The sequence below is a fragment of the Chrysochloris asiatica genome, unplaced genomic scaffold (assembly GCF_000296735.1).
Source record: "Chrysochloris asiatica unplaced genomic scaffold, ChrAsi1.0 scaffold00021, whole genome shotgun sequence".
NCBI classification, from domain to species: domain Eukaryota; kingdom Metazoa; phylum Chordata; class Mammalia; order Afrosoricida; family Chrysochloridae; genus Chrysochloris; species Chrysochloris asiatica.
This window is the reverse complement of record NW_006408539.1, coordinates 24,400,880-24,425,042: the sequence shown is the minus strand read 5'-3', so window position 1 is coordinate 24,425,042 and position 24,163 is coordinate 24,400,880. Positions and strand designations below refer to the sequence as shown.

The window sequence follows — 24,163 nt, the reverse complement described above, 5'->3', positions numbered from 1 at the left end:
GACCTTTGGTGAGCAGCCCAGAGCTTAACCCACTGTGCCACCAGGGCTCCTGTGGTAAGAGTAGTACTCATTTGCGACTCTGGTCTGTTGGGGCAGAGTTTGATGGCAGCGAACATGAACCACGTGGCTGGATTATTCCCGTCTCGTGTGCTGCTGCTGTAATGTGGAGCGGGAGGGAGTCAGAGTGGGCACATGCACAGCATCGAGTCCCACCTCAGACCCTTCACAGGCACACGGCTGCCATGCATGCCTGTGAGCGGCGGCTCTGGTACATGCTTAGTGGCCCCCACCTTTGGGGCACACAGGAGCAGTGACAAGGAGACTTAGATGTTTGTGACAAAAGACTGGAGCGTTCTGTGCAATGTCGTGTTCCTGAGTTCTTACAGAATGGCTGCTCAGCTCTTGGAGGTTAGAAACCCTGATTATCATATGGAAATGCTTTTGTCGTCTTTGGGCCCGTTACTACAACCGCTGAGGCCATTTTTTGCGCACTCAGCTCCGTGAATCTTACGTGGATCTGGCCCTGTGGTGTTGTCCTTCCATTGGCTGGGTCCTGAGCCATGTGTGAGCTCTGCGTCTCTGCTCCCTCTCAGGGCCTGCTGACTCTGCTGAAGCTGGCACTGGAAGGCACCGGGAAGCATCGTCTGGCTCTGCGTTCCGCGTCCTGCCTGCAGCAGCTGTGCATCAACCTGAGGAGCAGACTCAACTTTCTCCGAGACCCAGGCTTTTTCTCTAGTAAACAAGGTATGGCTGTGGGTGTCCCTTTACCTTCACAGCTACCGTCAAACTTACCGTCCCCACGTTTGCAACATCCTGAACGTGATGGGATCACTTCATCTTGGAAAACTGACTGTATGAAGATAACAGACCCCATGCCCGCTTCTGTTTGTTTGATAAGAGATGGTTGCGGGTGTTTGCCCTTTTCCTCCGTCCACATCGGTACAGTGTTGCTGGGAGCTAGAGACTAGACACATGGATATTCACGTGGAACTGGGGGCATTTTAGACAGTCATATATGAATGAAAAAAGTAATAGCAGTTTCTGTTAATTGATTTCAGAAACATTGATTTTATACTGTATGAAGCCTTTTATTATTGTAGCAAGTAAACATGAGGGTGAGTCAAAAATTATCTGCACTCTGGTTATAGTAAAATGCCTGTCCATGTCCACAGTTGATGGCAGCAGTGAGCATGCACATGAAATGATTCTGTTGAATAGACGAGTGACAGTGGATTATGTGGCAAATCATTTGCAAATCAGCCATGGTTCTGCCTAACCCACCACAGACTTGGGTTTCGAAAAGGTTGTGCGAGCTGGGTACCAAAACAACTCATGTAGGGGCATAAACAGAAGTGTTTGGACATCTGCAAACAAAGTATGGACTGATAGTCACAGGAAGGTAAAAGTTTCTTAAAAACAAAATCGTTCCTGATGAAGAGACATGGATTTAGTCATCACTATGAGCTTGAGAGTAAACGAGAGTATGGAATGAATGTATCCTTAATCGCGGACCAAGAAGAAGTTCAAAAGTGGACTCATCAGCTGGAAATTGCTGCTTACAGTTTTCTGGGACTCTCAAGGAACAATATTGGAGCACGATCAGTAACAAGGTTCAATAGTCAACAGTGCTTGTTACAGTGAGCTGCTCACTGAAGAGCTGAAGCCTGAACTTCCGATTAAACACAAGACTGCTCTCCAAGGGCTTTGTGATCTCATGCTGTTGACACTGCGAAAACTCATTTTGCGATGTTACAGCGTCCTCCCTAGAGTTCTGATCTTACTCCATCAGATTTTCACCTGTTTGGTCCCCCGAAAGCAACCCTTTAGGATGAAGATTCACCTCTGATGACGAAGTGAAGACAGACGTGCTTGCAGCTCAACCTAAAACATTTTTTAAATAAGGGAATACCTGTACTTGTTGACAGATGGCCGCAGTGTAGTAAAAAGCAAGGAGATTATGTCAAAAAATGATGTAATTGATTCAATTCTACAGCCTGAGTGTGGATAATTTTTGACTCAACCTCATAAGACTTGGGTATGACTCGATGGCACTTAACACCGTGTATTAAAAATGTCTGTATACATACAAAGGCACGTATATATGAGCATTTGCCTTATCAGTATTTTTGTACACATTTAGTTCAGTAAGATAGGTACATCCGCCATGTTGCACTGCCCGTTTCCAGAACCTGTGTCACCCTTAGGAGGAGGTCAGTAGCCCTTTGAGTACTAGCGCCCCCAAACTGTCTTTATATGTGACTTGTAGTCTAGGGCATCGTCTGACTCCAGCGCTGCCTACTGGCCCGGTAGTGACCTGACTTGATCAAGTAGTCTGTAACTTGTGGCTCCTGGAGGTTGAGTGTCAAGGGAGGGTCACTCCTCTACTTCGCAAACCCGTAAGCTTCTCCCCGGCTCTCTTCTAGAACGTTCAGGGTGTGAGGCTTCCTCATGAATGCTTCTGGTTTGATTCATTCGCATTCTTGAGGCGTGGCATTCCACAGTGATTGATGACAGAGCGTGTCCGTGTGCCCTGCGCCTCAGTCACTGGCGGTTCCCCTGCTGACGGAAGCAGTAGACATCTCTGCTAAAGTGATGCTATTCGTCACCTCCCAGAGGCCATTGCCTGGGTAGCATTTGAACACGGCTAACCCAGGCCCTTGGCCCTAGGAGCTTCGATAAAGGAGTTTGGGTCTGATAGGAGAGTGCGTGGAGGCTGTACAGGCTGTGACAGAAAGGGTCCAAGGAGCGAGCGGGACTCGATGAGCTAGAGTTCGGGGAGGAGCGTCACTTGGAGAGTTATAAATGGGGGGTGAGGGCCATGGGATTGGAGCCAGCGTGCTGGGGAAGAGGAGCTTGGGGTGAGGTCAGAGAATCAAGACAGGGACCCCATTGTCTATGTTCTAGAAGTGCAGTGACCAGCTCTTGGAGAGCTTTCAGTACAGGCTTGCCTCATCCAATCGTGGTCTGTTTGGTGGTGGTTGTGAAGTGCCATTGAGTCAGTTCCAACTCAGCAATCTGGTATAGGGTTACCAAGGAACTGCTGGTCAGTTTGAACGGCCATCCTTGTGGTTAGCAGTCTAGTGCTTATCCTGCAGTGCCACACCAGGACTCAGCCAACATTGTAAGTCAATAATGTTGGCTGGAAGGTGCTTTATAAGGAATTCCGTTAGATGTAGACCTGAATGTGAAGTTCCCAGACCTTTCCTTCTAACCTGTCTTAGTCTGGAAGGTCTTCTGAGACACCTGCTAGTGCTGGAAATGCTGGTGGTATAGCTTCCAGTGTTACAGCTACATGCACAGACGGGTGGAGGACTTAGCTGTTACGTAATTCCACTTAAATAAGCTGTTACTCATAACACACATGCTACGTGTTCTTTTATAAACCGCACAACCCCATGCACGCTGGTCTCCTACTTGCTTTGTACCCATTACATGTGTGTGCGTGTTCCCTAAATACAAGGTCCTAGTTTTACTAAGGGACAATTATACTTTGTTTCTTCCAGACACAGTTTCCCAGAGTTCCTCTTTGTCTTACTGTCATGAAGCCCAGGGTGCTCATCATTCGCAGAACCCGTCCCCAGGAAGCAGCAGCCCCCGACCCTCTGTGGCAGGGCGCACTGGCCAGCGTCCTCGAGGGGACGGCCAGGATTGGGATGCCGTATCTTCCAGGTGACTCGGCCTGTGCTTGTAGGGAGCTGGGGACATCCACTCAGCTGCGGACCTGTGTGTGTCCAGTTTAGATGGAGACAGGAATTTTCTCTGTTGTTTTAAAAACCATTATCATAGGTACAAGTCTGGCTTTAAACCAGTAGTTTTTTGCACGTTTTGGGGCCCTGAGGATCCACAGGAAGAAATAGAAATACGTTGGAACGCAGGCCCAAAATGTGCCCTGTGTTTATGTGTGTCCACAAATGCGAGTCACCCACAAACACTGCGCTGTGGATTCCTTATATCACTCGACACTGAGCTGTGGTATTTTCTGTTTGTTTCTCTTTTAATAAAAAGGAATGATGATTCTGACCCACAAAATTGTCCTTCCCAGCCACAAATTTAATGTGACTTAGTTTAAAGTCGTTGTTTCAGTTATAGATGCATGCTTTTTAATATTTGATACCAAGTTTTATATTTTATAAATGTAATCATGATTTAAGTCCATCAGTATTTCTTATTTTTAAAGGAATGATTGGAAAATCTCTTTATAAAGAAAACTTCAAGCCCCAACCAGACCCTTTGTCATCAAGTCAGTTCCGTCTCACGGGGACACTAGATGGACAGAGTGGAACTGCTCCTTAAGGTGTCTGAGACTGCAGCTCCTTATGGGAGCACACAACCTCATCGCTTTTCATAGAGTGATGGGTGGGTTTGAACTGCCAACCTTGAGCTTAGAAGCTCAGTGCTTAGTCCATTGTGCCACCAGGGCTGTCTGTATCAAGCAAGGACTCCTGTAATGTACAGAGTTTCTATCAGTGATGTGTTTGTATAACTCCAGATTGTCATATATCCAGATTTGTTTAAACAGATCAGTAGGGAATTTAAATGTTACCTCATCCTTCAGATACAGGGATCCCTGCTGACATACTGGTGAAGCACTGGGCTACGAACCGAAAAGTTGATGGTTCAAACCCACCAGCTGCTCTGCAAGAGAACACTCAGGCCCTAGGCTTCCATAAAGATTGCAGCCTGGCCAAGCCTGGGGCTGTTGCGCTCTGTTCTCTGTCCTGTCTCGATTTCAGCCATGTGCAGGCCACACGAGCCTCTCACACCCATGGGCTTCTCTTTCCAGCTGTGTGTTTGAAGCGATACTCCCTGAGGGGCTCTTGTCTGTTGATGTAATGCTGGGAAGTACCCCCTGCCTGAACAGCCCCTGACTGGGACCCTGCGTGCACTGAAATAGCAAACCTGCTGAAGGCAGTATGAAAGTTAGGGTGATGGGTGTTCATTCAGAGTCCTGGCATGGTGCTGCAGGGTGAGGCATGGGACCGTAAGGTCTGTTGGAACCTCAGGCTCGGCAGTTCATACTCACCAGCTGCTCCTCGGAAACGCTGTACTGGGTCGCTATGAGTTGGAACCAGCTCGATGGCGCTTAACAACAACAACAATGTTCAATCGGGAGAAATATGAGGCTTTCTGCTCCTGCAAAGATTTACAGCCTCGGAAACCCTGTTACGGGCTTGCTGTGAGTCAGAACCAACTCAATGGCACTTAACAACAAATCCTCAGTGGCATTAGTGAGTTTCTGTGATTTGACTTCATTTGTGGCAAGCATCAAATGGCAAATTTTTCTAGTTCCCTTAACTTTGAAGGTGCCCTGGTGGCGCAGTGTGTTAGGTGTTAGACTGCTAACCAGAGTTGGTCATTCAAAGCCACCAGCCACTCCTCAGGAACCTTTACTATCTCGGAAACCCTGTCCAGGGTCGCTGTGAGCTGAGTCCACTCTAGGGCAGTGGGTTTGTTTCTATTTCGGTTGGTTTGTAAATGTGAGCTTCAGGCCTCTATGGGCGTTTCATCCTCACCTGACACACCCCAAGTGAAGACAGTGGAGAAGGCTGTAAATCAGTTTGTTTTCGTTTAGAAACGAGTGGGTTTATCTGTGCAAATGCTGATTGATGCTACAGAGATTGGGAAGACATTTCTAGATACTCAATTTGTAAAGCAAACTAGAACTGGATTTTTGGCTTCATTTACCATTTTGGGCCATCTTTATGGAATCTAATTTTATAAACTTGACAAGGCTTATAGCAGTCTGAGCAGAACTTCCTGGCGCAGTCTCCCAGCCTCTCTGCTGCTGACTCTGTTCTGCGTCATAGCAGCTGTCGGCGGGGGGTGGGGGGGTGGGGGGTGTGTGCAGGACGGAGCTGCTCCACAAGGCTCCCAGGATGCAGTCTTACAGACAGGAGCCCTGGTGGTGCCGAGGATTAAGAGTCTGCGACTGGCATCCACCAACCCCTCCGTCAGGGAGGAAGTCTGTTTCAGTAAAGATGACAGCCGTGGGCACCCTGGGGGGACAGGTCTCCTCTGTCCTCTGGTGTTGCTAAGTCAGACCTGACGTCACGGTCTGACAGTCTTACTGTCTTACCTGGAAAGCGTGGCCGCTGGGTGGGTTTACAGTTGGCCACTGCTAGGGCTACTTTCAGCAGAATAACCCCAACCTCACTCACAGGCACCCCGCACAGGGTTTCCGAGGCCATTACCTTTATGGCAGTAGACAGCCGCCCCTTTTCCCATGGAGCACTTGGTGGGTTTGAACTGGTGACCTTGCGGTTAGCGTCCGATGCTGACCCTCTAGTGCCGCCAGGGCTCTCATTTGAGCAGGACGGCTGTGTCTCCTCGGAGACTCCCAAATGCCCGGCAGCAGCTGCCCAGTCAGCCTGTGGGAGGATGCTGCCCGTGTTCCAGGTTCATTACACGTCTGTCTTACAGCGGGAGCAGTGGTCACGCTCACGTCCACTCCAGGATGTCTGTCCCTTCTCCCCTGGACATGGGGCACGTGGACCTGCCGGAGCTGGGGGCCGAGGACACGCTGGGCTTGCAGCTGCTGCAGCTAAGTGTCCCCCAGTTCTGTGTGTCTGTCCTGGAGGCGGCTGTACCTCTCCTGAGGACAGGTAAGTGGTTTCGAGATCATGTGCTTTTCCTACCATTTTTGTTTGCTTTCCTCTGTTTGAGCAGACAGTCTGTGTTCATGTATCTCCTGAGCTGCACGGTTCTAAGCAGTGAGTGGGGTCTGTGGTATCTCTTACGTAAATGTGGTTCCGGTCACCTCTCCTCTAGGCGTTTGTCCTAGCCCTGGCCTTCACTTCTGAGTACAGAAAGCTGGAGCGCTGGCTCCGAAAGAAATGCCCGGTTTCTGTCAAACACTTGTTCCTCTCCCTAGTCTTCACGTCCCCAGGCCACAAAGCAGGTGAAAGGTCAAAGCAAAACCTGCTCAGTCCCGTATCTTCGGAAACCAAACACAAAGCCCACCAACAATTCAAAGCAGCCATCCCGAGTTCTGGGCTTCATTGTCCCCACAAGTGCTGGACAAGTCCAGAGCACATGCAGGTGGAGTGCGGTGGCTGTCGGGGCCTAGGGCAGAGTCCTTATGTAGTTCTGGAAAATAAGCATTGCACTGCTAACCACATGCTCAGCAGTTCAGCTCTCCTCGGAAACCCTGCACAGGGTCGCTGTGTATCCGAACCGACTCTGTGGCATTCAGCAACAATTACAAAGACAGCAGTGCCAGCCTGAGGAATGTCACAAGACAGCAGCTACCGCCCCGTGGTCATCTGACTTGGTTTTGTCTGCAGAGTTGCTTCATTCACTCCTAAAGGGAGGAGCTTCTGTTTTTAACGCCATTTTACAAATCAGAAAAAGAGGACTTTGGGAGTGGTTTAGAAACTTCCCCCAAAGTCAGACATCTGAGAACAGGAACTCAAACCCAGACCCTTCTTGGTCTAAAGGCCATACATGCTCTTAGACACGTCAGCATTTGTCTGCAGAACAGGGAAATTGAAAGATTTGAAAGCAATGATCAGTTTTATTCTCTGAACCTGTAAGATAAGCACCAGACCGTAAAGCTAGTTTGAACTGCAAGGTTGGTGGTTCAAACTCATGGGCCTCTCCTCAGAAACCCTATACAGGTTCTCTGTGAGTCAAAATGGACTCAGCGGCACTTAATGACAGCAAATACATTTTCAGTAAAGGCTAAATTTGTCAAGATATGAATACAAGAGACGTTTTGCCTTTTGTGGTGTATCTTGGTGGAATAGTTTGTGGATGTTGAAAGATAATGGAATTTTCCACAAGCTTTTGAAACCCCTCACGTGTGTAACATATTTATGGTTCTTAAAGTCCTGTGGTGATTGTTTTGCTTGTTGGGAAGTGATGAGAAGGAAAACAGGAAAGGAAACATTTGTGAAGCATTGACCTATGTTTCTTTCCTGAGGGAAACCGCGTGATCCTACCCTCATTTCTCAGTGGCTGAAGAACTTTACCTCTGGGAGGTAATTCTTCTACCTGTGCTGTGAAGGGAGAGCTGAACGGTGTTGTATGAAGTCTGTCTTCTCGGTGTCAGTAACTGACGAACAGCTTCAGATGTGATGGTTTTACAGTTAACCTTTTCTAAATTTGCTGTTAATAGTTAGACTGGTAATTGTGCAGTTGTAGCTTGCTGCCTGAAACGGTCTCAGTGTTCTCGTACCCTTTTGTGGGAAATTATTACCTGATTTGTGGTTGTTGAATGTTGTGAGTGTCCTCTAAGAGATTGGGCTCCATTTGCTCTGACGAGACTGGGCCTCAGGGGCTGCTGGTTGGGTGTGACTTTCCTCATCAGGAATTAGCCTCGATTGGCTGTGAGCCCCCTTCAGAGAGCGGGAGTCTGGGACCCTTTCTTCTGTCTCCATGGAGCAGGGACATTGTTATCGTGGCCATGACTCTGATACCTCCAAATTCCTTTGGCATTTTTTTTTTTTTTTAATTTAGGATAGGTGTAGGCTTGAGATCCTGACAGCACTCTAGGAAAAGCACTGGACTGCTAACTGCAAGGCTGGCAGTTCAAACCCACCAGCCGCTCTGCAGGAGTAAGATGAGGCTGTGTGCTCCTGCAGAGATTCTCATACTAGGGAACCCTATCCAGGGTGGCTCGGACTGGGAATTGACTCGGCTACAGTGGGGTGGCTTGGTTCTTCATTGATCTCTTTCTTGAGTTTTGTAAGCAGAAAAAAAGACAAGTAGAAATTTTAGGAATTTTAGGGCACAATTACTTAGAAAATTGAACCGCTCAGCTAATTACCTGAAAATGAAGTGCCTTTTTGTGTTTTTCTGTCTTCTCTTTGTATTCCCAGGTAGCAGACTAGTGATAATCAGAGTCCTGGAACTGCTTGCTGAGGACCTCGTGCTGATTGGTGATACGATTTCCGTAGATATCTGGGACGACAGCTGTCTCTTTGCTATAGATATGGTAAGAACTAATGTTTACTCTGTGATGTGGGTAATGATGCGAGTATTTTATTTTATTTTTTAAATGTTTTATTGTGAATGATGTGATAGTTTACATGGGAGAACATTAGTTTTACATTCATCCTATCGTATATCATTTCATTGCCATGGTTACAGTCCCCTCCATGCATCATCACCAACCAAAGGGTCTACACGACAGCGAGTATTTTATGTCCCTTTAAGTTGCTTTTGGAATCCTGGTGTGACACTGGGTTAATGCACTGGACTGCAAAGTTGGTTTGAACCCCAAGGTCGGCGGTTCAAGCTCACCAGCTGCTCCTTAGAAACCCTGCACAAGGTCGCTGTGGGTCAGAAGTGACTCGATGGCATTTAGCAGCAACAAGCAGCTGCTTTTGGGGGTGTGGTGGCGCTGTAGGCACCAACTCGGAAGCACTTAAAGCCAGAAGCTGCTTTGATGGTCTGTTATTTCATTAGTCTGAGAGCTTTCTGCTTTCCTGGTGTGATGCGTTCCCAGCCGATTTTGTGCACTTCTTGCCCCGAGTTTGGACTTGTTCTTTCCATTAGAAGTTCAGGTGGTACTTACTGGGGCTGCTGTGGAGAGACCAAAGGCAGGTCCGCGCCGTAGCTCCTGTTGTATCATGGTTTCCTTCCGGTAACAGAACTCGGAAAGCTCGGCTTTAAAGTCACAAGCTCATCCTTCTTTTATCAGACGTTAGTCTTCTACCCTGGAAGTCTTAGTTCCTACCAAGATCAACAACATTGCGTGTCAGCGCTAACCTTCACTATGCGTTCAGTAGTTTCAGCTTAGCAATGCTCGTAGCATTTATGAAGAGTAACTCTAGAAAGCTCAAGATTTCCTTGTAATTCTTTTTAACCTAGACTAAACCCCACTGTTGTTGTTGTTAAGTGCTGTGGAGTCAGTTCCAACTCATAGCGACCCTGTATAGGGTTTCCGAGGAGCATCTAATGGGTTTGAACTGCTGACCGTGCAGTTCACAGTACAGTGTTGATCCTACAGCGCCACACCAGGAGTCCTAAATCCTCCATCCCCCAATTAACGACCCCCAACTAAAATACTGTGTCCCAAAGTCACTTGAAATCTTTCTTTTCTTTGTTATGAACTCAGTTTCAGTTTATTTACAGTTTTAGGAATTGCTCTCTCTCCATGAAGCTAGCACTGAAACGTCTTGTTTCCACCCTCATCCCTGTTTTCTCTGAGACGCAGCTGTTGTCTAATTTGTTGGCATAAGTTTGTGCACCCTGATATCTGTACATGTCTCTTAGGTTTGTAGTGACGTTTCTCCTTTCACTCCTGCTTTTGAGAGTATTTGTCTTTTAAGCATTATTCATGCACTTAGAAGCTATCCACATGTCTTCTCTGGTTTAGTGTGGGGGTCAATCTTTTGCCCATTGTGTTTTGTTAAATGGGTAGTTTGTTTTCTTATTACTGAGTTTTTTTTGTTTTTTTTGTTTTGTTTTGTTTTGAAACTTTTTACTGTGAATTGGGTGAAGGCTTACAGAGAAAATCATGAGTTTTACATCCAACAAATCCCATGCTTTGTTTCACCTCAGTCATTGCAATCCCTTCCATGTAACAATGTTGATCCCACTTCAGCCCTGTGGTTCTGATCTCCATTCCAGCCTCCATCTCATGCTTTCCCCACTTTGTCCTTTGGGAAATGTTGCTCTTTTAACCTTGAATGATTGGCCCTTGTGTGGGGAGCTTACCTCTATAGTGTTGTTGTGATCCCTATCCCTTTCCTACTGCTTAGCGGAAAAGTGGGCAATGGGGGTGAGTCCTGTTCCGGACTTGAAGGGTGGCTGAGGACCATGGTCTCGGTTCCTGCACTCTCTTCCTGTCCAGTAAATCTGGCCTGGCATTTGTTTTTTTTTTTTTTTTTAATAATTTTGAGTTTTGTTCCATATTTTCTTTCACTCTGTCCAGGACCTTCTAATGTGATCCCCTTCAGAACACTTGGGTGTGGTTGCTGGGCACTATCTAGTTCTTCTGATCTCAGAGTCGTGTTGACTGATGTGCTCATGCTCCAGTGGACATTGACCTAGCATCTTCAGTTCTTATCACTCTTTTTTTCCTCTGTACCCTGAGAGACCCGTGGTTGCTGGGCACTATCTAGTTCTTCTGATCTCAGAGTCGTGTTGACTGATGTGCTCATGCTCCAGTGGACATTGACCTAGCATCTTCAGTTCTCATCACTCTTCTTTCCTCTGTACCCTGAGAAACCCAGAGTTACCCCTTAGATGGCCACTTAGAAACTTTTCAGATCCCATTCGCTAGTCACCCAGGTAGAATATAGAACATTCCCTTTGGGGACTACGTTATGCTAATTGACCCTGGTGTCCCCTGAGATTGTGGGCCTGAGCTCCCAGGCCCAGCAACGCATCGCCTTCAAATGTTCGATATGATCTAAGGTGTTCTCATCACTCTGAGCCCTGTATGCACCACTGTATTCACTTCTTACCGAGTTTGAGAGTTCTTTCTACAAGCTTCCAATCGTCTCAGCTCAGATGTTCGATAAGATCTAAGATGTTCTCATCACTGCGCCCTGTGTGCACCATCGTATTCACTTATTACTGAGTTTGAGAGTTCTTTCTACAAGCTTCCAATCATCTCAGCTTCCCCCACATCTCCATCCCCTCGAGTCTGAGACAGCCAGGCTGCCTAGTGATAGAGTTCACTGTCAGGCGACTCTCCTCACTTCCTCCCTGCTTTCTGGGATCACAGAAACGTAATCCGTGGTCTAAAAACACTGCCTCATTTTGTACCATATGAGATTTTGGGAAGGGTGCTGTCAGTGCTTACTCCTCCTTAGAGACCAGAACACGAGGTTTGTTGTTAAATGCCATCAAATCGGTTCTGACTCACAGCAGCCCTGTTAGGGTTTCTGAGGAGCGGCTGGTGGGTTTGAACCACTTACCTTGCAGTTAGCAGTCCAGTGTTTATCCTACAGTGCCACACCATCTGTCTATAAGTGCTTATCTGATTGTAAGGGAAGAATGCTGATGAACATTCAGAAACAGCCAGAGGAGTATCCTGACGAGGAGCTACCAGAGCATGGAGCGGGCGATATCATTGCTGATGTCCGATGGATTTTGGCTGAAAGCAGAGAATACCACAAAGATGTTCACCTGTGCCTTATTAACTATGCAAAGTATGGATACCTTTGCAAAGAATGGGAATTCTGGAATCCGTAATTGTGTCCCTAAGGAACCTGATTAGACAGTTGTTAGAACAGAACAAGGAGCTGCTGAATGGTTTAAAAGCAGGAAAGGTGTGCACCAGGGTTGTATTCGTTCTCCATACTCATTCAGTCTATGCTGAGCAGATGATCTCAGATAGTAGATTTTATGAAGAAGAACTTGGCATCAGAATTGGAGGACGTCTCATCAACAACCTGACCTACGTAGGCACACGGCCCTGTGTGCTGGAAGAGACGAGAACTTGAAAGACTTACTGATGAAAATCTCAGACTGTAGCCTTCAGTATGGATCACAACTCAGGGTAAAGAAAACAGAAATTCTTATGACTGAGTTGACATAACATCCTGATAAGTGGAAGAAGATTGAAGTTGTCAAGGATTTCATTTTACTTGGATCAACAGTCAGTGCTCATGGAAGCAGCAGTCAGGAAATCAAAGGATGTGTGGCTTTGGGCCAATCTGCTGCACAAGCCCTCTTGAAAGTGTTTCAGAGCAAAGATGTCAGTTTGAGGACTAAGGTGCACTGGCCCTAATCCCGGGTGTTTTCAGTTGTGTCATATGACTGTGAAATCAGCACAGTGAATATAAAAGACCTGAGAATGGATGCATCTGAGTTATGGTGTTGGTGAAAAATATTCAAAGTACCGTGGACTACCAGAAGGGACAAATCTGTCTTAGAAGAAATACAGCCAGAGTTCTAAGGAGCACCATAGAAGCCAGGATGAGAAGGTCTCGTCTCACGATCTTTGGACATATTATTAGGAGGGATCAGTCTCTGGTAAAGTGGAGGGTCAGCGAAATAAAGGATGGGCGTCAACGAACTGGGGTGACACCGTGACTGTAGCAGTGGGCTCAAACCTGACAACAACTGTGAAAGTGGTGCAGGACTGGATCCGGGGCGCTGGGAGTCCGAGGTGACGTGACTATACCTAACAACAACAGGCCAGACCCAAAACCAAACTCCGTCAAAGCAGTGAAATCCGACTCATCGTGACTTTATATAGGGTTTCTGAGGCTGTACACCTTCAGGGGGACAGAAAGCATCACCTTTCTCCTTGGAGCACCTGGTGGGTCTAAATGCCTATCTTGTGGTTCCCAGCCCGGTGCTTATCCCACAGTGCCATCAGCCCCTTAACTACAGTGAGGGACACGAAGGTGCCATTATGCAGAGTGAAAAGTCGGCGTCGTTAGTACCATCATTCCTGCCGTGGAGAGGGCAGGTGGCTCGCTTGTTTTTCTGTATCATTTGTATTTCAATAGAGGAGGTAGTTTTGGAAAGCATAGCATTTTCTTTTATCTGCTATTTTCCCCTGAGTGTTTTGATCATTAATATTTTGATAAGTAGTCAACACGTGTACAGTAGTCTCAGCAGCGTGTTAGCACACGGTACTAAGAGTTGCATTAACTCCCAGCATAGGCATCTGTGTAATAGGGAATCAACTTTTTTTTGACATTTTAATGTTGTCATTAATCATTTGTCATTTTGTATCTTTATCTTCTAATAAACTTATCTTCCTTGAAGAATTAGCATTCTATCTTTTCTCTTAATTAGTAATTTTTATTTTAGCTTTAAAAAATGTTTTTTTCTCTTGTTAAGGAGCTGGAATTCATGAAAATGTATACTGATCCTCATGGTTGCAGACTTTTCCTTCTAGATATTTTTCAGATACAGGTCCGTTGGTATTTTAGTGTGCTTAGTAGCCCATTATCTCAAATCCTTTTGAGCAAAGCTCAGAATATTAAACTATAATAGAATAAAACCCAGCTACTTACTTAATCCCAATACCTATGTGCCCCAGACCCCAAAATTTTACTGTTTAAAAATAATGAACCTCTTGAAAAGGGAATTAAATTTATTTTATGACAATCCTTGTGTGGCACCATAGGATAAGCACTGGACCTCAAGGTTGGTTTGAACCATAAGATTGGCTGTTCGAACTCACCAGCTTCTCCTCACTAACTCTATACTGGGTCACTATGAGTTGGAACTGACTCAGTGGCACTTATACAACATACTATATTGAGTCTTGACTCCTTATGTGGCACTGTAAGATAAGCACTGGACTGCTAAGCACAAGGTTGGTGGTTCAAACTCAGCCAGTTGCTTCTTGGAAACCTTATACAGGGTTGTTATGAGTTGTAACCAAGTCAGCAGCACTTCACATCGGCAAATCCTAAGTGTGGCTGGGTAGGCACAATGGTTAAGCGCTCAGCTGCCAACCACCAGCTGCCCCTCAGGAGAAAGATGTGGCAGTCTGTGTCCCTATGGATGACTACCCTAGGATCCTCTGGGCAGTTCTGGTCTGACCTAGAGGGCTGCTGTGAACTGGAACCAACTCAGTGGAAGTGGGTTTGGGGTTTGTAGTTTTTTGGATACTCTATTAAGTTTCATGCACATTAGTTTTATAAAATTGAGATGACAGTTTTTCATCTTAGTTTTTCCTTAGTCCTTAAGGTCATCACGCTATTTTATAGTATATGTAGCCGATTTTTACATATTGAAAGTTTTCAACAAGTGAGGCTTTCCTTTGATGTGTGAAGAATGTTTTATCGGTTGCTTCTTAAATTAACTTACATTTTCTTGGCCAGAACATTTATCTGTAAAATTTAGTGGTTTACTTTTAACTTTTGGATGCTGATCTTTTATGATTCAATGAATTATTTTTATTTTAAAGGTTAAATCTGTTGCCAATTGGTATGTTAGAAATGTTAAATCAAACAGTACTAGAATTTAGAATTTCACTTGATTTACTTTTACTTATTTAAAAAGAATCAGTATCTGGTAGGGCAAGTCTCATTCCTTTAGCTATATATATTAAGAGAAGCAAACAATTAAATAGAATTCCTTGGCAACTCTACTTCTGCCAAGTTTAAGATGGAAGGTAGAAGCAGCATTTGTATTTTAGTTTTTTAAACATTTTGTTGTGAATTGAGTGAAGGTTTACAGAACAGATCATCAGTTTTACATTCAACAAGTCATGTACTTTGCTTCCTTACAATGATCTCAGTCCCCTCCATGTACCATCAGTTAACAGTATTTCCCTCTATTCACTTTAACTCTTGCATTCCTCCCTGTGTCTCCTGCTCCCTTCATCTGTCCTCTGCTAACCTCCCCTCTTGTTATATATTGCCTGCCTTGTCACCCATGTTAACATGTGTCCGCTCTCTAGCATGTAAATCATTTTCCCTCCCCTTGAAACACTCATAAATTATTTATTTTTTCAAGAAAACCTTTTCTTGGTATCTTTACAACATTAGTCTCATATAATATTTGTCCTTTTGTGATTGACTAGTTTCATTTAGAGTAATGTCCTCCAGGTTCATCAATGTTGTGAAGCTTCTTGGAAAGTCATCTGTATTCTTCAAAGTTGTGTGGTAGTATTCCGTTGTGTGTATTACCAAGCTTGGTGTAACGTTCTTCTGTTGATGGGCATTTGGGCCCTCACTATCTGTTTGATGTATTTCTTGTAGGCAGCGTATGGAAGAATCCTGTTTTCTTTTCCATTCTGCTCTCTCTCTGCATTGGTACACTTCATCTGTTTCTATTCAGCGTCATTTTCTAGATGTAGGAATTGATTGCTGTCATTTTCCTGTGTGTTTTTTTTGTGTAGTGCTGCTCATTTCTTTATGCTACTTCATTTTCTGTGCTGAATTCATTTTGTTTGTTTTCATTTTCATTTCTACTGTCTGAATGTTTACTACATCTCAGTTTTCTTCTTATTTTATTTTGATGTGCAGGTGTATTCATTTTCTTTGAGGTTACTCTGTAATTTATTAATTTTGTTCCCTGTTAAAACAGCTTGTTTATCTTGAAATTTACTTGACTTCCTTGACAACCGGAAGTTCTGTATACACGTTATTCCCTCTTTGGTGCTTTATAATTGACTTTATCATAAATAGCTATCTCTGGTTCCCTATTTTCAGTCTTGTACTTTGTTTTGCTTTAAATATTTCTACATATGGATTGAGTTCTGTGTGGTGTGCCCTAGAATACCCTTTAGCATTTTTGTAAAGTTGGTCTGGTCATTACGCATTCCTTTACTTTCTGTTTATCAGGAAATGCCCTAATTTTGCTGTCACATTTAAGGGATGGCTTTGCTAGGTATATGATTATTGGTTGGTAATTTTTTTTTTCTTTCAGATCATTGTATATATCATGCCATTGCCTATTTGCCTGCATGGTTTCTGCTGAGGAATCAGATCTTAGTCTTACTGGTTTTCCTTTGTAGGTAACTTTCTGTTTTTTCGAGCTGCTCTCAGGATTCTTTCCTTGTCTTTGGTTTGGGAAGTTTGGTCCTATGTCTGGTGATTTTCTTTTGGGATCTGCCCTGTTGGTGGTTTGTTCAGATTCTTGATTGCTTATTCTTGTCTCTCGTGTTATTAGGCACGTGTTCTTCCAACAACTCTCCAACAGTTTCCTCTGCTTTTTATTTTCTCTTCCTGTTTTGGAATTTTGATCATCCATAAGTTATTCCTAGTTATGGTGTGTCCATTGCTGAAATCTTGTGTTAAGCATCTGAATTTCTAATTTCAGATTTTGTATTGTTTCAAAACTTGCATTTGTCTCTTTTTCTTGTGTTTTCCTGAATTCTTCTAATTTCTTTTTTCTGTATTCCCCTTGTTTTCTTTGATCTTTCGGTCAATCCTTTGAAGGTACCTAAATATCATTCTTTTTCCCTTAGTTCCATTACCTTTCCAGCTCAGAAACATATTCTGGTTTTGCATCTTGGTCATTTGTTTGAGTTACTGTCTTGTTTCTTCATGTGAGCTAAACTTATTTGTTGTCTCCTGGTTATTGTGGGTTTGTTGTGTTTGGAGTTCATTGATGATTGTATGTTAATGTGTTCTTTCGGCTCTCACCAACTGCCTCCCGTGGTTGTAGTTGGAGAGTGGAAATGTGTACTGTTTTCCTTCACACACCTCAGTAGAGGGTGGCTTTGGCTGCTGTTGGCTGCTGTGTGTAGTTGATCAGGTGGTATAAGAGCTGGTATTGGCTCTTTCCCAGTGAGTGAGGTGGCAAGGGTACAGTTGTAGCTGGGCTGTGTGGGTACAGTTGCTGTCTCCTGTTGGGTGGGAAAGAGAAAACCCCTCAAAGACACACAAGGAAACAAAGCAGGATAAACAAACAAAGAATCAACAGTGAAAAGAGAAAATAGTAAAGAGAAAAAAGAAGTGAAAACAGGCATCAACCAGAAAAAAAATAACATAACAACTCTAAAGACAAAAGCAGGACAGGGAAATGGAGCTAAAGAAGAGAAAACTAAGAGAGGAGATAAAAGGGAAAAAATTAAAAACAAAAACACTCAGTTAAACCAGGGAGACAGGAGATGAAGAGAAAGAGAGTAGAGAGTAACAAAGAAAGATCAAAAGGGGAAATGAGAGACAGAAGAAAAGAAGGAAAAACAAAAGTGGAAATAGGATAAAATTCAAGGGAATGGAAAGAGAAGAAGATGGAGGAGAAACAGTAGACAAACCAAAACAACAACAGGAAGAAAGCAAACCCAAAAGCAAAACCAAAAAGACAGCGCAGCTGTTGTATCCAAAGAAGAGAAAACTCCGGGGAGCTCCTATAAGCCAGCTCAGCTCTCAAGGTGTTCAGGGCACTCTATCTGGAAGTAGTACCTGGTGGTCCTTGATGGTGCTGTTTTCGGTGTGTGTTAGGACCACAGGGCAGCTGGGGACAGGGTGACTGGTTAAATGCTGGTCTGGTGGCTCTGTACGTTCTGTAGGTCCTATACTAGCTCACCTTAATCCAGGCACCAAAATAGCGCACCAGAGTGGTGCAGCTGGCTCCCCGCTTCACGATGGTGTGGCTCCCGATCTAGGAGAGCAGGGTCTGCACTGGTGGTGGGTGAGGGTGGGAGCTGGCCACCAGGGGAACATGGGGAACAAGAAGAAATCTCACCTTTCCAGTCACCTCTTTTCAGATCTCTTGTCAGTATACCTGGGAGTGGAATTTACTGGGTCATATGGTAATTCCATTGTGTGGATCATGACAAGCGATGGACAACATTGCAAAGTATGAGTATTCTGGAACACTTAATTGTGCTCATGAGGAATCTGTTCACGGACCTAGAGGCAGTTGTTTGAACAGAACATGGGAACACTAATGGTTTAAAATTATATGCTGAGCAAATAATCTGAGAAACTGGGTTATATGAAGGAAAATGTGGCGTCAGGATTGGAGGAAGACTCGTTAACAACCTGCGCTACGCAGATGATACAACCTTGCTTGCTGAAAGTGAAGAAGACTTAAAACACTTACTGATGAAGATCAAAGAGCCCAGCCTTCGGTATGCATTACATCTCAATGTAAAGAAAACAAAAATCCTCACCACTGGACCAATAAACAACATTCTTATCAACGGAGAAAAGATTGAAGTTGTCAAGGAATTCATTCTTGAATCAACAGTCAACACTCATGGAAGCAGCAATCAAGAAATCAAAGGACATATTGCATTAGGCACATCTGCTGTACAAGACCTTTTTAAAGTGTTGAAGAGCAAAGATGTCAGTTTGAGGACTAAGGTGTGCCTTACCCAAGCCATGGTATTTTCAATCACCTCATATGAATGCGAGAGCTGGACAGTGAATAAGGAAGACCATAGAAAAGTGATGCTTTTGAGTTACGGTATTGGAGGAGAATATGGAAAGTGCCATGGGCTGCCAAAAGAACCAATAGATCTGTGTTGAAAGAAGTGCAGCCAGAGTGTTCCTTGGAGGCCAGGATGGTCAAATTTTGTCTCTCATACTTTGGACATATTGTCAGGAGTGACCAGTCGCTGGAGAAGGATATCATGTTTGGTAAGGTGGACGGTCAGAGAAAAAGAGGTAGACCCCCAGCAATTGGCCAAGTGGCAGCATCAGTGGCAACAATAGTGTGGTTGGCCCAGGATCGGGCAGTGTTTTGTTCTGTTGTGCATAAGATAGCTATGAGTCGGTACCGACTGGATGGCACCTAACAACAACAACAACAGTGGTGATTCTGGATGTGGTGCACAGGATAATGCACTGGACCACAAGGTCAGTTTGAACCACAAGGTCAGTGCTTCAAACCCATCAGCAGCTCTTTGGAAACCCTATACAGGTTGTTATAAGTCATAATGGACTCAACAGCATTTAACAACAACAATATGGTAATCTAGATTCCTGGTGTGGAGCTATAGGATAAGTCCTGGACTGCTAACTGCAAGGTTGTCGGTTCAAGCTCACCGACCTCTCCTTGGAAATCTATGCAGAGTCACTGTGAGTTGGATCTAGCTTGATGGCACTTAATAACAACAACATGGTAATTCTATGCTTTAGTTTTTGAGGACCTTCCAAAATGTTTCCATACCTTGGAACCCACTTTCCATTCCTACAGCCATGCTCAAGGATTCCAGTTCCTCTACCTCATCTCCCACCGCCGTCTTCATGTTTCCCATAACAGCCATCCTAGAGTGATAAGTTGTTGTTGGTAAGTGCCGTCGAGTTGGTTCTGACCCATAGTGATGCTGTATAGGGTTTCCAAGGAGCGACTGTTGAGTTTGAACTGCCGATCTTGCAGATGAACCGCCTTGAGTTTGCGTGCTTATCCTACAGCGCCACACCAGCAGTAAGCAAATGGTGACGATTGTAGGAAAGACCTTATACCACTGAGACCTTAAATATGCTCATTGTTTTAAATCATAAATTGTCAAAGCTATTTTCACTAATAGAGATGTGTTGTTCATAGCCATATGTGCGTGTTATTTTGAAGGAGATATACTGCATGGTATAATTGGTTGTCAGTATAAAAAGACTTGACTGTTTTTGATAATTTTCTTCTAGTCTAGTAGTTTTTCTATATTAATTTTGTAAAGGCTGCCTGCCATACTGTTGGTTTATAATATCAATTTTTAGTTTTATTTCTTTATGATTTGAGACTAAAGCTTAAAATACATATTGAAATTTTCTTTGTAATTAAGTACATGGTTATTTTATGCCACTCTTCCCTAGAGACTGGAAAAGAAATGATTTCATTTTGTTAAAAAAGATGAATTAAAAATCAAAAGAAAATCCACGTTTATATCAATAACAGGTTTTTTTAATGTCATATCATTCAATGTTACGAAGACTTATTTTTACTCTTCATTTATATTTGTCATTAGAAAATTATTCAATTTGTTCAATTTGTTGTTGTTTTGCCCTAAAATTATCAGTATTCATATTATTGTTTTTTGTTGTTCATTTTCACTACACATTTAATTTTTGCTCTTGTATGCACAAAGATGAAAGTTTTCTTTCTGTAAGTGTAGATTGTTGCTGTGTAGTTTTACTGCAGTGTGAAATCACATATTGCCTGTAGTGGCATTATGACTTTTGTGTTAATGGTGGTAAAGTTGTACTTGATATGCTAGAATTTTTTGCTTTCTTTTTTTTTTTTTTTACATTTAATTAATTTTGTTTTCTATTTACTTACTGAATGATTTGGAAAATCAGCTGAGTTTTCTTTTGTGTTTATTTTAAAACTTAAATGTCAAACAGCCTTGTCAGTAACATGGCAAACTTTGCTCTCTTAGGTAATTTTGTAGACGCCATTTGTTTTTGGATATACTAGTCCGTGAATAAGGAGCTGTGGTAGCGTAGTGGTTACGAATTGGCCTGCAAACCGCGAGGTCAGCAGTTCGAAACTACCAGCTGTTCCGTGGGAGAAAGATGAGGCTTTCTGCTCCTGTAAAGATTTACAGCCTCGGGAACCCTGTACAGGGTCGCTATGGGTCGGAACCGACTCTATGGCACATAATTAACCAACCAAGACCTTGAATGAACAGATTCCGGCATGTAGCAGATGCTTGTCCGTAGTATAAGGAGCCCTGCTAGGGTTTAGCACACAACTGCTAACTACCAGGTCCATGTTCAAACCTACCAGCTCTTTTTCGGGAGAAAATGAGGCTTTCTCCTCCTATAATGATACCGGAACCCTATACAGGGTCGCTAGGAGTCAAAATGGACTCGATGGCAGTGAGCTGGGTTTTTTTGGTTTATAGGAGTCCTGCTGGAGCTGTTGGATAAGCACTGGACTGGTAGCTGTGAGGTCAGTGGTTCAAACCTACCATTCACACCTCAGGAAAAGGATGAGACTACTTACTTTCTGTTTCTGGAACTGATGTGCTGCTACTGGGGCTTTTGGGTTTGCAGAGGATGTCTAGTGCTCACTTCTTATGTGTAGAGTGGAGAGCTGAGAGGGCATGCCCCAGCGCTTTCTCTGTCCCCTCCATACGTCTGAGGCTGTCTGTTAAAGTCAGTCCTCTTCTCAGGTGTGTCTGCAGCAAGGGGACAGCTTGGCCCCTGTACTTAATGATTTTCAAGTCCAGTCAGACTGTTCATTTTGTCTTTGGATTCTCTGTGCACCTGTCAAATGCAAAGGTGTGAGTGTTTTTTGGTTGGAGACATAAAGCTATCTAGTTACCCACCTGCAGAGAGCTTTAGAGTTCAGTACTTAACTGTCCTGCAATTGTTTGGCATGCCTAGTTTCACTTCTGTAGGGGGTCATGTCCCTTGTCCTAGTGTGCGGGAGAAAGATGAGGCTTTCTGTTCCTGTAAAGAAACCCGATACAGGTTCACTATGAGTCGGAGCCGACTCCACGGCACATCACCATCATCACCAGTAGAACTGCTGGATGGGAGATTGACCGTCACCTCATCCATAGTGGAGCACTGCCACACTGGAAATGGGGGGCTTGTGTGGTCCCAGCTGAGCACATTTTTGTGTTGTCTATGTTTATTCACTATAACTTAGGGCTCATACTGAATTATTAAAAGTGATTTGATTTCTAAAGATTAAGCATGCTCATCATTCTTTTGTATTTTTTAACTGTTGGCAGAGTTTGGTTATCCTCATAAATCAAACCCCCTGTCCTTGAGTTGATTCCCGGATTCTGGTTCAAAACAACCGTGTAGGACAGAGCCTTGGAATCCCTTGCCCCTTAGGGTTTCCAAGGCTGTAAACCTTCATGGAAGCAGACGGCTTCATCTGTCTTCTGCTGAGCAGCTGGTGGGCTTGAACCCCCGACCTTTCAGGGAGCAGGTGCTACCAGGGCCCACTGGTTATCCTTATGGAGAGGGATACATTTGTCCTGTGCTTGGTTTTTGTTGTTGTTGTTGTTTTAAATGCATAATGGGAGTATTTTAAACTGTCTTATGTTGTTCTGATGTGTTTTGTTTTTTAATGCATAATGGGAGTATTTCAAACTGACATCTGTCTGCTGACCTCTAAAATGGGTCGTTTCCCTCTGTTTGGTGCTGACATGTTTTCAGAAGGAGAAGCTGCTGACGATATTGGAGTCACTGGGGGAGACCATATGCCACCATCAGAGCAGGGTCAATGTGGAGCAGCCGGAGGCCGTCCAGGGGCACCACAGGATGGTCTTCGTCAGCATCTCACTCTTCACTGTGCGCCTCTTGCAAACGCTGCTGCCCGTGGAAAAGGTAAGGTACCAGCGGTGTGCACCTGTGGTTTACTGGCTGCTGCAGGGACACACCTGATATAACTTTCTCCCAGTCACCTCTCGGCATTCAGGTGCTCCTAGTAGGTATAGGATCAGAGATGATATGGGAGAAGTAGAAACTGAGAAAGAGCTAACAGTTTTGAAGCAGTTTTGACTAATCAGTTGATAGAAAAGTGTTTTGAAGTTCCAGTTGTTTTTATGGTCTGTGTCTATTGTAACTCTCTCCTTTGGTTCATTCGGCCCATAGTCACTGCTTGCCGGCAGTGGCCTAGCACTGTTGCATGCTGAGGTATAGCATAGACTTACCTGCTCATATTTCCCTCATCAGTTTGGGATCTGTTTGAGGGCAGGGAACAGGTCTCTGATAGGAAAGATATTTTCCCTCATCATGCCTACCACTCTGTTTAAAACAAACCTAATGAAAGCAGCTGCCTTTGCCTTGGTGCTGACTCATGTGGCCCCCACGCAGTTCAGTGGCCGTCATCTTTAGAAGTGGGTTGCCAGGCCTTACTTCTGAGGATCGTCAGGGTGGATTTTGAACCACTAACCTTCTGAGAACCGCTAACAGAGCTCTTAACCATGTACACTAACTACCCAGGGATTCCAGCACTGTACACTAACTATCCAGGGATTCCAGCACTGTTAGGTGTAAGAATGTATTGAGAGCCCACTGTCTCCCTCCCCGCTCCCTAGAAGCGTGCTCCCTGCTTGTCAGCGTTTCCTTCTCTACCGTGATGAGAAGGTATGCGTTCTCACATCCTTTTCTCCTGCGCATTGGCACGTGCAAGACGAGCGTAGGTCCCTCCCGAGCTAGCTGACGGTCCCTGTGGTTGTTGTCTCCTGCTTACTCAAGCCTGTTGGCAGTGGGGGAGCGCCTGGCTGCTGACTGAGTATGCGTCTTAGCTCTCATTTCTCCGCTGGCTGTAAGGTACACAGTGTAGTGGTGTGATGACTGACTGGCTTGCTAACTTAACGTAGTCGTGGGTGGCACCCATTTCTCCTGAATGTCTCCTCTCGTCTCTTCCCCTTTGGCTGCAGCATACTTGCATAGGAGTTCTATTTTGGCATCTTCTCAAAAGAATTTCAGGAGGTACAGGTCTGGCAGTATTCAATATCCTGATGTTTGATCAGTGTTTGATATTTGGCAATTTATTTTATTGTCTAAAATTTTATTTTATTTTACCTTTTGTTTACTTAGATGAGTAAATGTTTCAATAGTAATTAATTTACCATCAGTAATGTCTCAAGGAAGGAGCTCTGGTAGCGTAGTGGTTATGAGTCGGGCTGCCAACCTCAAGGTCAGCAGTTCAAAACTACCAGCGGTTCCATGGGAGAAAGATGAGGCTTTCTGCTCCTGTAAAGAGTTACAGCCTCGGAAACCCTGTGCAGGGTCACTATGAGTCAGAACCAACTCCACGGTACTTAACAACAACAACAATGTCTCAAGGAGCCCTGGTGTGGCACTGTGGGTTAATACACTGGATTGTAAAGTCAGTTTGAACCACAAGGTTGGAAGTTCAAGTTCACCAGCTGCTCCTAGGA

The 24,163-nt window shown here is 44.4% G+C and overlaps 1 protein-coding gene across 1 annotated transcript in view; it reads left to right on the top strand.

The window, feature by feature from the left end:
- RTTN (rotatin) overlaps positions 1-24,163 on the top strand; it is a 162,450-nt gene that overhangs the window by 13,393 nt on the left and 124,894 nt on the right. Inside the window, exons 7-11 of the mRNA XM_006837552.1 lie at positions 594-744; positions 3,504-3,669; positions 6,421-6,602; positions 8,820-8,935; positions 22,431-22,601. Of these exons, the coding sequence (XP_006837615.1) occupies positions 594-744; positions 3,504-3,669; positions 6,421-6,602; positions 8,820-8,935; positions 22,431-22,601 (786 nt within the window). The remainder of the gene's footprint in view (positions 1-593; positions 745-3,503; positions 3,670-6,420; positions 6,603-8,819; positions 8,936-22,430; positions 22,602-24,163) is intronic.